The 18,797-nt window shown below is 25.0% G+C and overlaps 2 protein-coding genes across 2 annotated transcripts in view; one reads left to right on the top strand and one right to left on the bottom strand.

Annotated features, from left to right (window-relative positions):
• LOC129617661 (probable serine/threonine-protein kinase DDB_G0282963) overlaps positions 1-1,355 on the bottom strand; it is a 76,146-nt gene extending 74,791 nt beyond the window's left edge. Inside the window, exon 1 of the mRNA XM_055532779.1 lies at positions 1,071-1,355. The gene's annotated coding sequence lies outside the window, so the exon portion shown is untranslated. The remainder of the gene's footprint in view (positions 1-1,070) is intronic.
• An 8,009-nt stretch (positions 1,356-9,364) lies between these two features.
• LOC129617569 (putative mediator of RNA polymerase II transcription subunit 26) lies at positions 9,365-17,576 on the top strand. The gene is made up of 3 exons (XM_055532741.1): positions 9,365-11,023; positions 14,932-15,294; positions 15,370-17,576. The coding sequence occupies exons 1-3, from the start codon at positions 10,796-10,798 to the stop codon at positions 17,437-17,439; spliced, it is 2,661 nt and encodes an 886-aa protein (XP_055388716.1). The 5' UTR covers positions 9,365-10,795; the 3' UTR covers positions 17,440-17,576.
• Positions 17,577-18,797: the final 1,221 nt, after the last annotated feature.

Raw genomic sequence — 18,797 nt, 5'->3', positions numbered from 1 at the left:
AATGTTAAACCAACGCTCAAACTATATTTCCAAACAAATCAGGACAAAATGCAACTGTTATACAATCTTAAAACGTATATTCATATATACGCTCCCATTATTTATACGAGTATTAAAATTTTGAAAAATATCGGAAATAAATTATTTTGTTTTTACTTATGTATGTTTTTTTTTTGGTTCATATTTCCTACTGCGTAATATCATACCACTTATATAGCGTAACTACGAGTATATATACCTGTAATATATATGTATAACACAATATATCTGTGTAAATATATAATTACTGATATTTTGTTACCGTATAGAAGAGGGAATAAATAAGTAAAGTAATTTTATATAGATCGAATGAAATCAATGATTAAAAATATACACAATATTTTTTTTTTTTCTATATTTTCTGCATTTTCTTATATACTAGATTATAATTTTTGTAGCGTAAATTTTGTTATATATGTATATATATACACTAGTATAACAATTAAATTTTGTTACTATCATTTTTTTTTTAGGTTATAAATTTTTATATTGTACGTATATATACTTATAAGAAAAGTCCAAAAAACAAAATAAAAATTTATTGAAAAAAAAAAAATTTCTTTATTTTTTTTTTTTAAATTAATATTTAATTAAATAATTAAAATAAAAATTAATGATTGCGTGTAACAAAATAATTAAAAAAGAATCGAAAATTTGTATAATAATTTATGTGATATCAAAAAAGAAAAATCACTTATAAGTATATATATCCTATCACCTATAATATATATAACAGTTAAGGTATAAATATATTCATAGGTTATAAGAGTTTTTATTTACAATAATTAATGGCATTAGAAAGGAAAACCGGAGGAAATCAAAATCAGATTCATTTTTCATATATATATGTATATATATATCTAGTAATAAACTGTTATACACTCTGATATATATAGGTATATTTATATTTAAAAATAAATTAACCTTAACGGTGTTTAATTATATATTAATTAATATTAATAATTATTATTATTCATCACGATCATTATTATTTTAATTTATTTCTAAATATTTTAAAATTTGTTACATACCTTTTTAAATATCGTATTTATTATTTCCGTTCTTCTGAATTCCTTGTGATGTGACTATATACATTTATTTTACTATATTCTGAATTGAGTCCCATATATTTGCGGTCTCCTTAGTCTGTTCTTTAATTAATAGAAAATACCTTTATTAGACAGGGTCTCTTTAATTAATTAATATGAAACGGTATTAATAAAAATAAAATATCCAAAATGACTGATCAATCCCGAAAATTCTAAAATTTTATTATTTTTTTTTTTAGATTTCACAAATATACCAATTATTTTTTTTTTAAAAGTGTTATAATTTAAATTTTTTTTTTTTATAATTTCAATTTAAATCAGAAATTAAAAAAAAAATTCACGAAAATTTTTGTAATTATGCTATAAAATATAAATTGTATAATAGCATTTTTGATCGTAAAAAATTATAAAAAATTATTTTTTATTAAAAAAACATTTAAAAAATTTTTAATATTTTTTTCAAAAATTAATGAAAAAATTAATAAAATTAAACTCGATTTTTTTTTATTTGAAATTTTTTTTTTATTAAATTAACAATTTATTTTTTATTTTAACAGTTTAAAATTTTTGTTACAACAATTTTATTTTTTAAGAAAAAAAAAATTTCCCAACTGATTCAATATTCTTTAACAAGAAACTGATTAATTAGAATTTGCATGAATTAAACAGAAAAAAAACACATAAATAAAATGTTTTCAAGTAAAAAAAAAAATAAAAATAAGAAAAGAAAAAAAAATCCGCGATCACGTTAAATTTTTTTTTTAAAATTCGTTTAATATTTTTGATAAACAACCGATTCTTATGACGTCCATTTCTTAACTAATTATTTATAACCAACTTTACTTTTAATTTTTACTGATTTTACTAATTTCGTTTTTTCTATTTTTATTTTTTCTCATTATTGTTTCTGGATTTTCGTTAACATTTTCATTAATACAAAAAATGAAATTACAAAAATGAATTTTACAAAAACAAAAATCTCTCTTTTCGTATTCTCTCATCACAAATAAGTTCTCTCTCTCTCTTTTTTCTCTTCATAGCGCTCTCAGTAAATTCACCTGGATTTCAAATTCAGAATTTTAAATTGCGGATTTTTTTTTTATAAGCGTTTTAAAGTATGTTTGTTTTGTGAATCCGATGCGAATGTTGAAAAAGGTGATATTTTTATAATTCACAAATCACAAATAATGATTATTCTCCTCTCTCCTCTTTTCTGTTTTTCTTATTCTTACGATCGTTTTTATTTTTGTTATATGTACGATATACTTATGACCAGCGTTCCCACTTGGATACAATTGTATCCATTTGGATACATTTTTGCTTTAAATTTGAGCTTGGATACAAAGATACTCAAATCTGCTAAAATGCCGAAATTGGCTACATTTTAAAATTTTGCTGAAATATGGATACATTTTTTTTCAAACACTAAATAAATATTACAAAACAGTTGAAATGCTGCTAATATTAAACCGCGAAGTTGCTTTATCTCCAATAAATGTTATTTGCTGACTATTCTAAGCAAATTTGTCCGTTTTCATGGTCAATCGTCTTTACCGCATAGTTCAACAACTACAGAAGGCATATATGCATATATTTTTTCTGACCTTAACATTTAAAATATAATAGAAGTTGTATGTGATTTCTTAAAGAATTTACTATAAATAACAAAACTCATATTGTGGAATAAAGCAAATTAATATTAATTATGGGTTAATTTGTACAAAATAAGACGACTTATTATAATAATGCTATTTTACGAGGTTGGATACATTTTGGATACATTTTTTTCTCGAAATTGGATACATTTTGTTTTTACCGAGTGGGAACACTGCTTATGACTAAATTTTATACCTGAATTCACTAATACTTATGCATTGTACGTATCGGTGCAAATACTGATTACTGAATTTTATAAAAATTGTTCTCGTTCTCTTACTCTAATACTTGATATCAGTATCAGTGTTGTATTTTTTCAGTTTTCTGTTGTTCCTACTAACTGTGCTTTAAAAAAAATAAATATGTATAAATTATGAGAAGATTTCGAGTACTATGATATTATGGTCTGACGTGGATATATGCATATAACGGGCTTAGATTTTTAGATTTGTACAACAGGGGCAACAGTGCACCGCGACCACATATAACGATCTATTGTGCGTCCCCATCCGAGTGGCTTAAGTAATCATTATTATTCATGATTCATTAAAAATTTGTTTGATTATATTTTTAATTTGTGATCAAAATATCATAATCATACAATAAAAATAAATCATAAACATTCATCATTCATAATAAATCATAATCATTCAAGACCTTTGATCTTATTTATTTTTATAAGGCTTTGTAATGAAGCTTTATGTTTTATAAACCATTAGTCGGACAGACATGGTTTAAAGGAAGGTACTCGTAAATTTTGCCGAAAAATTTTAATATGAAACAAGAAGTTCAAAAAGTGCAGTTTTTCATTTCTGCCAGTGAGCTTATTTAAAAAATTTTTCTAATTTCTCTTATAGAATCGGAGAGTATATTTCAAAATTTGTAAGTATTATACTTAAGTAAACATTTTATATAGGAAGCTCTTGACCACGAATAAATTAAAATATTTAAATTGGAAACTGTTATATACGAAACGAAATCGTGTACTGCTTTACAGACCTTCAAGTATGAGCAAACAAAAATTTATTCTAGTTTTCAAATACTCTTGAAACAATTTTTTGAAAAAATTTCTTGAAAAGTCGTCGGTCAATAACATGCGAAACAGAAATACACCACTGACCAATATTATGAACTTTTCGTTATACACATAGAAGTATGTAGGTAAGTATATTCACCTACATATATGTGAGTAAAAAAACAGAAATCACCTGGTTTTTTTTTTAAATCAGCATAAATTATTATTTACCTATGAATAAGCATTTTTCGGCAGTATATTTGGTTTGGTGTATAATTTTATTGCATTGCATTGTTTTCTCATGTGATCATGTTTTCTCATTTTTCTCACCTTTATTTTATGAAATTCTCAATATTACTCAAATCTCTCTTGCTTTTTTTTTTAAATATTTTTTTTTTGTCGTTTAAATTTTTCACTCAAAATTCATTGAGAGAATTGCTAAAATTTCAAAAATTTATCCAGTCTTAATCAGTGCCAATATGTTTCTAAGTGATTTTTATTTGTTTTGGTTTGTTTGTTTGACGGTCATTTGGAATAGCAGCTCAATACCATCAAAAAATTTCATTATTGTCTTTTTCACCTCTTTAGTTTTATTGAATTCTCTCTCCTTTTATTAAATTCAGAATAAACTAGTGAGTGCACTTATTGTAAATTTTGATACTCTCGCAGAACAATTTTCTGAATAGTTAGTTAATTCGTAGATTGTATAACCAAATTTACTTATTTTTGTAGATTTAAATAAATATCATGTAATATATAAAAATAGTATATCAATGAAGGAAATAGAGAAATTTATTGATTCGATGGTGCATTGACAGACTGTCATTCAATATTATTGTCAATTTGATTATAATCTGGCAATTGACTCTTTATTTTGGACTTGATTCTTCATCCCAATAATGACAAGTAATACGCGCGCATATATTTTATGCAGAAATTTTGAATTTTTCTCATTTTCTGTATTTTTTGCGGAGTTTTTGAAAATGTCATTTTATTCTTAAAAAACATAACGTAAAACTAGATTTACAATTTTAAAATGGAATAAAATACGAGTAATATCTAAAACCTTTATGAGAGAAGTTTCATGGGGGAAATGAGAGCGTTTTCAAAAGTATACCATCTTAAAGCGACGTATAAATGAATTCACATTTGAAGAATGAAATTTGTATCAAAATCTACACAATTTGCATTCATTTTGTAATTATACTACATATTAAAAATAATAATATTGTTTTTCCCTAATCACTATTTCGTTCTCTCACTTTTATTCATTATCTCTCCATTTTTTTTTTTAATTCAATACCTTCGTGTTCCGATTTCCGAATGGCATACTCAGATTTAATCTCTTGAATTCATTATTGGATTTTTGAGTTTTTTTTTTGTTTTGCTATTGCGATCAGCTTTCGTTTTAGTTACTTTAACACCATACATACATGCATATGTGAGTATGTATATTATTATAGTTCTCTTGTTACTATTATGGGGAAATGGAAGGTTATGATAAAAGGAAACAACAATATAAAAACAAGTAAAATTATTAACCGATATTGACAAAACTAAACCGGATAATATTTTGAATGTATAAGTATAAGAGTTAGGTATTTATATTTTTTATTTGGAATTTTTGGAATATTTTGCAAAAGTACAATATTAGTGCATACACGAACACACAATTCACACATTTATACCAGTAATTATAATTGTATATAAGTAAATATAAACGGAATGGTATAGAAATTGAAATCACATTTTTGTTTCGCTGTTGCCCAATACAATAAGCAAGAAAGAAAAAAAAAACAACTGGTTAAAAATTGCGCAGCTGTTTATCTTTTATAATATAGGGATGTGCGCCTTTGTAGGTCTATATCTATACTATACCTAATTTATGTCTTTAATATTTAGGGGTAAAATTGAAAATTTTGTTGCGTTTTAATTTTATACATGATTGTGTCCTTGATATGGAAGATAACTAGGCTGTTTTTTTTTTTTGCTTGCCGAACAGATTTTTTTGTTATATTGTAATAAAAATGTTTCCCAATTTGAATTTATGTTGAAAGAAAAGAAATATTGTAAAGAAGAAAGAAATATTTTTTAAAGATTCTATTAATAGGACAATAATTAAAATTGTATCGTGCCATTTGTTTTCAATTTTTGATCCTGGCACGTGTTGTTTAATTTTTTTTTTGTGCAAAAGGACTGAATTCTAATAAAGCCATGCTACTTTTGTTACTTGACTTTATGTTGTACTAATGGTCAAATGTTTCTTGATGCAATCCCAAAAGACTCGAAAATTAAAATTAAAATTTGTGTAATTCTTAAATTAATTCAACCTTATAACAAAATGTTTCCGAAAATTCTTTGAAAGAAAGAATTCTAATTATAGAACATTAAGATTTTGTTACAATGTTACAAGGCTAGTTGCAAATAATATAAAGCAAGTAAACAGTAACTTTTTATAGAATAATTAGAAAAAGGTTCCGCTTACCTTTACCTTTTGCCTAGTTGACTCTAGTTCTCAGATCAAATAACGGCGAACATTGGTGTTGTCTTCTAAGAAGGTGGTTATTTTTAATCGAAATTTGGTATTTTTCAATGTTGAACAAAAACTGTTATACTGTCACTCTGGCGACATTATGTTAGCGATCAATTTTGTATAAAAATCTCAATTTTAATAGCAGATTTGAAGACATTAAAATTCACTAGAAATTTTGATTTTAAAATTAATAAATTTACAATTTTTAATTTTTTTTTTTAATAATTTTATTGTCATTAAGAATTTGACATTTTTTAAAAAAAAAAATTACATACTTTTTTAAATTTTGAAAAATTCTAGAATTTTTTTTTTAATTTTTTTCACTACTAGATCAGAAATACAAAATATTTAAAATACTAATTTATTTTTACTCAAAAATGTACAGTTTGCTTTAATAACTGTTAAAATACATTAGGTATACAACAAATAATGCTACAAAGCTGTTAAAATATAACTGCTACTAACCTTAATCAATCTACCACGATTGGTGGTATTAAAAATTAACTATGAATCATTTTAAATTTGCCTGGCGGCGATTTATTGGTACTTACGAAAATTTTATTTTTATGTTACCACCAGTGATCACCAGGGAATTTAATCTGTTAAAGCAAAAACAAAATATTATGCAAATTTCTAGTTAAAATAAATTTACAAAGCCGAAATCGTAGAAAATGACATTTTATTGTAAATCTAGCTTATATACTAGTAAAATTTTATAATTAAATTTTTTAATTAAATTTTTAACAATAATTTCAATATTTCATACATACATACATAATGGGTCATTTTCACCTAATATACTAATTTTTTTTTTGCTCCTACTTCACTCCGAGTATGATTATAACTCCGGTACATAATATTCAAGATAACCACGCCTCAGTTTCATACGACATTAGATTATACCAGGTGAATGACGAGAATTTACTGTGCAATTTACTGAATTAACACAACCTAAAATGTCTAACTATGCCATAGACTCTTGCATCATTGGGTTCAACTAGGAAGGTGACGAGCTTACGATAGAATTTACTAAATTAACACAGCCTATAACAAAGCAATCCTATTTTTCATTTCAATAATTAAAATTGCATACACAATACATAATTAACTTATTTCACATAAAACTGTTTAGATGTCGCTACCTTATTCAATAAAATTAATTTAATTTATTCATAAAGACCATAAAGATGCCGCACAAATAGTTAAAAATTATTAGCCTGCCATTCATATTCGGAACTTAATTTTCTTCTTATCATTCTGTATGTTATTTTTCTATTAAAATACAGATGTCGCTTAATATTATAAGAATATTATTGAAAATTACAAAATAATAATTATGTTTTTTTGGGACATGCTCAGTTTATATTTCTTATCAGAATAGAAAAGGTAGAAGAATATTCAGAATTGACAATAAAAAATGCATAATTATTGTTAAAAAAAAAAATTTTTTTTTCTTCTGTCTTTATTTCGGTACTATACAACAAAAATACAACACATATAAGCAGTAAAAAAAAAATGTTTTCTTCAGCAAATATAAAATTAAAATAAAATTATTTTAATTAAGTTTCCAAGTTTTTTTTATTGTTTTTTTTTGTATTAAATCTTAAATTATAATATAAGATAATTATGTAAATAATAATTTTAATATTTAATCGGTCTATACATTATAAAATAATCAGAACTAAAAAAAAGGAGAGCAAAAAAAACCAGGACACTTTAAAAAAAAAAAAATATAACACTTTTATGTCAGCCGTCTTATAAATTTTATATGTAAAAAAAAAAATTGTTCTATTTTTATTATACTGGACAAAATATCGCAGCTATACTAAATAAAAATTAAAATATTAAAGTGCAATATTGTGATCTTTTATTAATAATTTTTTTAATATAAAATAAAATAATTTCTTTTTTTTAACTACAAAACAAGAAAATGAAAGCAATTTCTTTAATATACACAGAGAAAAAATATTGTATATTTTTTTCTCTTAATATAAAATTCTTATGAAAATAAAAAAATTATTATGATTATGTGTGTATACAAAAAGTCCATATATAATAATAAATAAAAAACAATTAATTTCATGCCAATATATAAGATAATTATTATTCCAATAATATTATTTAATTTAAGTACTAAAAATATATAATAAAATATATAATATATAACAAAAGGCCATAAATTATTTTTGCTGACAATATTGTTAAAAGAAATTTTTGTTTTTCCATTTTCTTATCATTTAAAATATATATATATATATATATATATATATATATATATATATATATATATATAATTATATATATCAACATGATATATATGTGAAAGAGTGCTAAATTTGTAATATTACCAGACATTTACTCATTAAAAAAAAATTATTAAAAAATAATTATGTGAAATATTTGATATTAACAAAACAATTTTAATATATATATATATATAAGTTAAGTATAAAATATTATTGCTAAAATTATTATAACGCTTTTTAAAAAAAAAAAAAATAAACAAAAACCAAAGATATATAAGCCAATTTTTATTTCAAATTTTATAATTATATGCATATACAAATAGTATATATAACAAACTTATATATAGCAAATGTAATTATACCCCATAATATATGATATATATATAATATATATATATGAATGTAATAAAAGTAGATAATCTATTATATACACGTTAAAAAAATGCTTGAATATTTGGATATAAAAAAATTATTATTATTATAGATTTCGGATTTAGTGCAAGATATAAAATTTAGATATTTTATAAGAAGTTCTATTCAAATGGATATTATAATAAAAGACTCTTTTTGGCTCGGAAAATACTAAAAATTATTTTGAAAAAAAAAAAAAAATTATTTGTTATATTTGATATATTTTATAATATCATAATATTATAAAATTTTGCTTTTAAATTTGAATTTTTTTTTTTTTGTATTTTATTGCTGTGTATGCATTATTTTTAATATTGAAGGTATAATATGTCATATATATATATACATATATAACCTTTATATATATAGAGAGGGAGAAAGGATATATGAAATATCAAATGTAAAAATCAATATATATATATATATATATATATATATATATATATATATAAATTAAAAGGAATATGAAATAAGAATCAAACGTAAAATATATATATATATATAAAATTATTATACTCCTTTGTATAACAAATGTAAAATTGGCAAAAAATAAAACGACAACATGTAATACAAAATATGTAGAATTACAATAATAAAAACACCAACCAGCAACAGCAACAACAATAATAATAATAACAAAACCAGTATTAAAACAAAAAAAAAAGAAGCAACAAGAAAGTAAAAGAACAAGATAAATTAGAAGCAAAAACAACAAGGCTATAAAACAAAAACGAAAAGAAAAGGAGAGAAAATATTGCAAAAAACACAAAAACAGCAACAAAAAAACAAACAAACCCATAGAATATAAGAAAATTTTCATATTATAAATTTTCATACCACATACTCTAAAAGAAGGACATACATACTCCTTTTTTTTTTGTTTTAACATTTTCTTAAATATTTTTTTCTATGTCAATCTCCTAATCAACGTATACAAACTTCTATACCTACTTTGTACTCCATATAAATATTATCGTGTATAACTTTTATATATTACGATATTACAACCATAGAAGAGAATATAATATGTAAAGGACAAAACAGCAGCAATCCTATATAACCCCAAATGAATAAATATTACATGTATGAAGAAATATATATATACATAAATATATATAAATACAAAAATATTTGCAAAAAAAAATATTATTATAAGAAGAGACAGAGAACTAAATTCGAATAAGAAATACTAAAAGAAAATAATAATAAAAATATAAAAACCCAGATTGAGCAGAATAACATTAAGAACAACAAAATAATAATAAATGAGAACTGTGATAAGAGAGTAGTAGTATGACACATAAGTATAAAGAACAAAATAATAATAAGAAGAAAATTATAGTAGCGGAACGAGAGCGGGTACCAAGCAAAATATTACATTCATACATACATACAATAAATAAATGAGATATAATATAAACACCAAAATTTATGCATACATAAATTATAGTATTACATACATACATACATATGTAGTATGAGGGAGATTTTTAATATTATAGAAAGAAAAAAAAAAAAATTTCTAAAGAAAACCGCAATTTGTTAAATGCCAAAAAATATATAAAAAAAAAAAACCAATATCAAATATTCCAAAGAAAACCAGAAGACACACATAAAAAGAAAAAAATAGGGAAACGGAACAAGGATAACAGAATTATTTTGTTCTTTAATATTTTATTTTATATGCTCCTCTTTTTTTTCCAATATACCCGATGAGAGCAAAACCATACCAAATCAAATTTTATAAATAATCTATGATTATATTTGAAATCTGTGCTTCATTTTTTTTTATAAAGAATATTAAAGAAATTAAGAGAGATTAACCTGTATATGTATATAGAATATAATGGATTCGGAAACGTGTAATGTGCCAGGATGCAGTAGTAATAATAATAATAATAGTAATAATAATACAAATAATAATAATACAATAAATAATAGTAATAGTAATAATAATACTCATCATACAACAACAACAACTGGTAGTTTACCAGGTAGTTTAGGACGTGATTATCGTCATAGACAAAAAAGTTCAGATGCAAGTAGTGATGATGAATTGGATATTGGTGTTAAGGTAGGTACACAATACATTATATACATATAAAAATTTTTATAAAAGTTTATTGTAAAATTATGATTTTATTTGATATACAAAATATATTAGCATATTTTTAGGCGAAATTGTATTCGTTTATTATGCAAGAGCAGAGTGAGGGGGGCACATATTCTTATTATTGAATTACTAAGTAACTGTCTAAAATGGAAAAGGGAGATATGCTTTTGAGAATATAATAAGTTATATACTTAAAGTGTTATATATAAGTGTCCGACCAGTGTTTAATCTTGAAATGAAGTTCAATTCTAGCTTTATAATAAAATTTTATTATATTATCCTGAATAGCAGAAGAATATTCACTCCTGTATAACAGAATATTACTTTCGTATAACAAAATTTTATCTTTGAATATCGGAATTTTGACCTTATATAACATAATTTCAACTTCGTATAACCGCATATTGCCTCTGTTTAACAGAGGTAAAAATTTTATTATGTTACCCTGAATAGCAGAAGAATTCGCTCCTGTATAACAGAATATTATCTTTGTATGACAAAATTTTACCTTTGAATATCAGAATTTCATCTCGGTATAATAGAATTTGACCCTCGTATAACAATTTTTTACTTCTGTATAACAGAATTTTACCTTTGAATAGTAGAATTTCACCCCTGTTAACCAGAATTTTACATTTGAATAGCAGAATTTCACCTCTGTATAACAGAATTTTACCTTTGAATAGCAGAATATCACATCTGTATAACAGAATTTCACATTCGTATTTTTCTTTTTTTTTTGTTATTGGTTCGAATTTCATATTCTTGAATAATGAATAACAAAATGAAAATGCAAATCACCATAAACGCTTATCATTTACTCAGTCTCTTTATTCTTTCCGGTATAACACAAACCAATTAAAATAAGTAAAATATGCTACTCGTATTAATTTTATTATAAAATTCTCTATTTATATTTATAATATTGTTATAAATTCGTCTATATATATATATAATGTAATTGAATTCTATACCATCTATATAATTATTTTGGAATATCCTTGATAAATACTTTAATTCTATTATTCTTTTTTATATTTTCTTTTTATTATAGTTTTTTTTTTATATTCTATTTTCTATATTTGGATTATATAATATAATTGTGTTAAATTCTAAATCCATATATATACACATAATAAGTAGAATAAGTAGAATTTCAATTTAAATTATCATTGCGTAAAGAAAATCTGGTTAGTTAGAGTGTTAATGTCCTTTTATATTCGTCCACTATGATATTTTTTCTTGAGGGAATTGAGGACTTAATTTCATTAAATTTGCTTTTGCGTGTGAATTTCTATTTTGGCTTTTTTGTTATATTTAGAATAATGAATTCTAAAAATTTATTTGTCGCATTTTATAATAAAAATAATGAGATTTTTATTATTGCTATCGTCTCCCTCTCCCCCAAATGGGATTTGATAATATTGTTTGTAATTGTTTGCAACTACAATATTTTATCTATATGTGGTGTTATAGATTTTATTGTCACGACAAAATAAAATTTATTCGAAGAAGATTCCTAACCCACTTACTTATACATAAACACTGTACTATTATAAATTCTTCCGGAATTTAATATAGACAATAAATTATACAAATAAATTTGAATAAATCTCATTGAATCCTTAAAAAGATGTCATGTGAAAGAAATGTGGAAAAAAAAAAATATGCAAATTTTAACATAAAAAATGTTGATAAAAAAATAACCTAAAATGTTATAAATATGTAAATATATATGTGCTATGCTAGTATATATGAAGAAAAATTGTTGAAAGAAATCTTAACCTGTATAATTTAGAAAAGCTAGAATGTCAAAAGAATCATAAGAAAAATTATTTTAATAATATAAAAGAGAGAAAATATAGGTCAGTTCACTTAATTTATATAAATCTGTTATATGCATAATGATCAAAAAGAATTTCTTGTATAAGTGAAATGGGCTTAGAGTATATACGGTATACAGGTAATTTACGAGTTAATTATATACAATTTAATGAAACAAGGTCGTAATAATAATTTTTTCCTTAGGTCCTTTAATTAAATCATGTCTATTTGTAAAATATAGAAAATTTTTTTTAAATTAGTTTTAGTTGAATGATATAGAAATATTGACATCATTTCCCAGATTTCCGAGATGACTTAATCAATTGGTTATAAAATATAGTACAATTTAATTTGGTATTAAGTCTAGAACTGACAAAGATTTAGATCCACATAATTACCCCTAATGAGCTTAAGCGCATAATTTCTAAAAAAATAGACGACTGCAGTTGTATTTTAGATATAAAAGAGCTCCGACATAATGTTACAGAAATTAATATGCAATGTCACAGAAATTGATAACAGAAAGTTGATGTTTTTGGCAAAAGTTGGGAGCAATAATTGAGAAACAAAGGCTATAGTTGTTTATATTTGAAATTAGAGTTTATATTTGAAATTTGGGAAACTTGCGTCGTAAATCATATGGTATTTTGCCCGGTGTTTACATTTCTTCAAATTTTTGTAATATATTAATTCGTCTCTACTTCTTTATACCAAAAATTAACAGCAGAATAATTGGTTTCAAATTACAATAATCATTTTTCTTTTTGCTTTTCATTCAATTTTCTTATCTTTAATTTACATTTTGTTTTTATATATTTCTCTTAAAGAAATTCTCTATTCTAAATTCTTATTCTTCTATATGATAAATCGAAGAATTAAAAAAAAAAACAATTCTCCTATTTATTCTTCTATAATATTTGTACCATTTATTTTGACATTCACTCATAAAATTAAGAACAAAATATCTGAATAGCTTTGCATGCATAAAATAAATAGGTAGGTACCTATACCTAAATAGGAACAAAATAAGAAGAAAGGAAATAAAAAATAGTTAAAGTATCCTGCGGGGATATGAAATAATAATGAAAGAAATAGGAATGAAAAGTCAACAAAAATATAATAAGGATAAAAGGATATAAATGTCATGTATGAAGGAGACGAATCAAATAATAGAAAAAAAAAATAAGAACACTATTAAAGGGATTGGCATTAAATGATAGTCTTGATAATCTTTACTCTTTTGAACTCATAAATTATTAAAATATGAAAAATGAAAAAAAAGTAAAAATACAAAAGAGCATTCAGGAAGCTATAAATGCCAAGAAAACAAAAAAAAAAAAAACAGAAAGAATACAAGGATATTTTGTTTTTTCTTTAAGGCTTGATGAAAGTCAGCCTTAAAAAGGAAAGATTTTTCTAACGAAATGAATAATTTTTCCTTTATTTCTGAAAAGGAAAATATTGGTGTGAGTATCCTTAATAAATCTCGTGAATAAATTAAAAGGAAAATTAATGATCACACCAAATTTAATCTCATTAAATGAAAACGTTTAAAAAATATGGGTTTGTAAAAATTAATTTCAATTTGTGAGTTATTGGAAAGGTAGATTTATTAATGTTGTTGAAGCAAATTCCCCTAGATATGAAGGTATCTAAGGCAATGAATTAGGAAAGGAAGGCAATGATAGGATAGATCGAATTGTAATTTCATTCTAAGTATTTCAAACCACAATAATAAGCCTTAACTGATCTCTTTTACTCAGTTGTTATTTATTTCAATCATCGACGGTTTCCATTGTATGTTCCACAAGATGGAGGCTTTACAATGAAAAAATTTTTTGCAAAAGATACTATTATTTATCGGTTAATTTATTTTTGGAAGGAAATTTCTCATATTTCCTCTTACATTTTTTTCACAAAATATTTCGTTCGTATTGGCGCCAAACCTTTTTCTGTGTTAGAGGAATAAAAATCATATCAGAATTTTTAAATATGAAATATTCTTAATTAATATAGATAAATTACTTTATTTTAAATTTTTTTAGGCAATCCAAACTCAATCTTTGGAACGAATCAAATCAGATCGAAATGCTACAGCAACACAACCAGAAGAGGATAGGCGTCGAAGGACAATCATTATTGAAAAGAAAAAAAATAGTTATGGATTTACATTGCAAACTTATGGCATTCATTATCGAAAAGAGCAGGAAATTGAAATGATTACATATGTTGATTCAGTTGAATATGATGGTCCTGCATATAGAGCTGGAATGCGTGAAGGTGATGTTATATTATCAATTAATGGTATTGATATGGAAAAGGCTGATCATAAGACTTTAGTTGAAATAATTAAAAAATGTGATAATAGAATGCGAATGGTTGTACTTTTCGAAGATTGTGTTAGAAAGGTAAGAAAAAAATCTGTATAATAAATGAAGTGATCCGAAGAAACGGCATTAAACATTAACATTATTTATTTTTAGGTTGCTCTTCATATGCGTTATATTCATTTACAGAATAAATTACAAGATAAAATTAGTGAATTAGAAAAAGCATGTTTACAAGAACGTCAGTTATTATCTGGAAAATGGAAAACACACAGTTTACCAGCACGTAAAAAAGGTACAGTAGCAGGAATATCAACTGGTTCTATACAAGATAATGAAACAACGAATGAAGATGAAGTTCAGTTGCCAATTTTATATAGGCCAGCAATATCTACTGAAGATGTTGTAAACGTTGGTAATTCTAGAACTCAACAACTTTTAATACAACAACAACAACGTAGACAACAGCCACAATCAGGAGATCAACAACAAGTTGTAGTTCAACAACCATCAGATCAATATATTGTCACATATCAGTATATTGATCCTCATTATCGTTATGTTCTTAAACCATCCACATCTAATAGTAGTGGTGAATATTTTATTAGTGTTGGACCGCAAAGAAGTCCAACGGAATGTCATTATATTTTAACGAGAGATGGAGCTGACATCTTTCGAAATATTGATCATCAAACAAATGATAGAATAATGCATCAAGCATTTCAATCACAACAAACAACAAAACAACCACAACAGCAACAACAAATACAAATCCCACCATGTAGTACGTGTGATCATGCTACAGTTTCTTCAAATTCTGCTATAATGCAACAAAATGAAGATCCATCTGTGAAATTGAAACATGATCATTCTAATAGAAATTCTTCCAATCGTAAATCATCTGTTAAACAACACTGCCATGGTCATTCTTGTAACCCTTGCTTAGGCCGAAGAAAATCATTTGATAAAGCTAATGGCGGTGAAGATAACACAAGCTTAGATGCTTATGATTTAGCCAGTAGTCCGTGCTGTGCTGCTCATTGTGTGCCAACTAGACGTCGTTCTAGAAATTCGAAAGAACATCATCATCATCACCATAAGCATAAACATCGTGACAAAGATGGTAAAGAACGTCAAAGACCTAGATCACAATCACATGCTTCTCCAGATGTTACCGGTACTAGTGGAACTACTACTGGCGGAAACAATCCAACATCTACTCACCATCATCATCATCATCATCATGTACAACCAAGTAATAGTTCACAGCCACAACCAACGCAACAACAACAACATCAATGTTTACAAAATCAACATTCTGTTGCATCAAATTCATCAAGATCTAAGTATTTTAATTTATCAGCAAATTTGGCTAGTCACTGCAGTTTACATAGCTGTACGTCTAGCGATTTTGTTCCAGGCGATTCTGCATCATACACAACATCTTTAAGTACTGATACATTATATTGGGATCCCCAAAGTGAAGGAAACTCACGGCAACCTTCTACTAAATCCCGTCAATCCACTCTTCAACAACAAGGTAGCGGTCAAAATGCACAACACCAAATGCAAATTACTCAAGCATCAGGTCAGAAAAGTCATCAGTTTACTCAGCAGGGAAGCACAATTTATCAACAACGTTATACAGCATGCTTAAGACCAGCTCAGATTCAGCCAATTCATCAGATTTATCAGACACCAGTTTGTGTTAGTAAACCTAAATCATGGGATAATTTGACGACAAAAGCATTTGGTGGCTATGGATTCGGATATGGTTATTTGGATACTGTAGGTCCAAAACCAGCATTAAAAATTCAAATTGGAAGTAGAGATTCAAATAATAGTAATACGGGTAGTATTACTAATTCATCTTCGGCTAGTAATACAAAAGAAAATAACGGTACTAATGAAACAAGTAATACTAGTCATCAACAACAGCAACAACAGTTGCAATCATTAACACGTAAAAATCCACCATATGGACGTTATTCAACTTATGCAGATGTCGAAAATTATGCTCCACCGCCATCACAATTCGTGGAAGAAATTGTTACTGTGTTCGTTAAAAAAACTGAAGAAACTGTTACCGAAAAATGTATTCCAAATCAAAGTAATCATCATCAATTGACACAAGTCGCATCTGGTGTTAATATGTGCAATAATAGTGGTGGTAATAGTAATAATACTAATCCATCAACTAACAGTAATTGTAATAAAAAGTGTTAATATCTAAGAACTTTTAAATAAAACCCCATCAAAATTTACATTATAACCGAAATAATATTAAAAATCCAGGCCGATAAAGAAGGAGTCAAAAAATACAAGATATTTATTAATCGATCATTTTAGAAAATTTAAATACTTTAAAAAAAAAAAACAAAAATAATAAGAATAAATTATATGAATATGAAATTTGTGTTAGTATTTATGCAGTCCAAGTGAATCAAGTTTGGAATTTGCAGGAATTTTCCAATAATCTACAGTGTCTGAAGCAATTTTTCGCAGGATTCTTTATGAAACTTTGTGAAAAATGTGCCTTTCTCATAATATTCTAAGCAATGTTTAATTTAATTCTCACAATTTTAAACCATAGGCAACTCTCATACGGAAAAAGTTCTGGTACATTGAATTTCCGCTATGTCTAAGTGATACTGTAGCGACACTAATACAATCTTAACTCTTCCAGATACACAATGAAATTTTGAGGCATTCTAATCTTTTATCTTTCATCTTAATGAAATATCCTTTGTATGGCATTGGATAGTGTTTTTGAAAAAGTTTTTATTAGTGCAGAAGCATCAGACGACCTAATTGTTAATAATCGTGCCATTGTGAGAAAAATATAATATTTTTATTTTAACATGCTGCATGCATTAACGATTTCGAATGACACAATTTTTTATTGATTTTATCTATTGAATAAGAGAATTCTTTTTTTGAAATTCTATTTGAATAGTTTGATTTTCCTTTGATAAATTTTTCTTTTGTATACCGATGGTCTTTTATATTTAAATAATTGTAATATATGGTCTATTTAATATTCCATAAAAGAAATATAATATTACGTGATATTGAGGTTTTACGTATATAAAGTGGCCGTCACTTTCAAAAAATTGGAAAAGCAATATAATTTGCAGTAATTTTGGTTTAATAACTCAGGAGTCACTCATAATTGAGGTTTCTATTGAGGTCATAGGAAATTTTACACAAAAGATTTCTCTTAGGACAAAATGCGTAACTATTATCTTTCACGCCTTTGACCAAAGCTAATCTAGCCCCTTGCAATATTACAGTGGAGCTTTCACACTGAGAACTGGAAATATCATTGAGTAAATTTGGAAACGTAAAATTTCGAGTAAGGTAATGTTTGAGAACGTAAAATTAAAGAGAATAACTTCAAGTTATAAAATGTTCAAGTAGCGGGGTTGGACTATACTTTGCTACGAATCAATAGTTTTCAATAACTTGTATTTTATCTAGGGCCGTCTTATAAAAAAAATTCTTAGAATATCATCCTTGAAATATTTTCTCTTCAATATTTTTAAATTGAGAGCTTTTTGTGGTTACCTAAAATAGGAAATTAA

The sequence above is a fragment of the Condylostylus longicornis genome, unplaced genomic scaffold (assembly GCF_029603195.1).
Source record: "Condylostylus longicornis isolate FDR11 unplaced genomic scaffold, ASM2960319v2 ptg000006l, whole genome shotgun sequence".
NCBI lineage: Eukaryota > Metazoa > Arthropoda > Insecta > Diptera > Dolichopodidae > Condylostylus > Condylostylus longicornis.
The sequence above is the reverse complement of the archived record's forward strand: the minus strand, read 5'-3'. Positions and strand labels throughout refer to the sequence as shown.

Excerpts from the sequence above, each read along its gene's own strand:
- LOC129617569 (XM_055532741.1), top strand. The coding sequence starts at position 10,796 with ATGGATTCGGAAACGTGTAATGTGCCAGGATGCAGTAGTAATAATAAT. Across the intron at positions 11,024-14,931 it reads AATTGGATATTGGTGTTAAG|GCAATCCAAACTCAATCTTT; the intron begins GTAGGTACACAA and ends AAATTTTTTTAG. Across the intron at positions 15,295-15,369 it reads TCGAAGATTGTGTTAGAAAG|GTTGCTCTTCATATGCGTTA; the intron begins GTAAGAAAAAAA and ends ATTTATTTTTAG.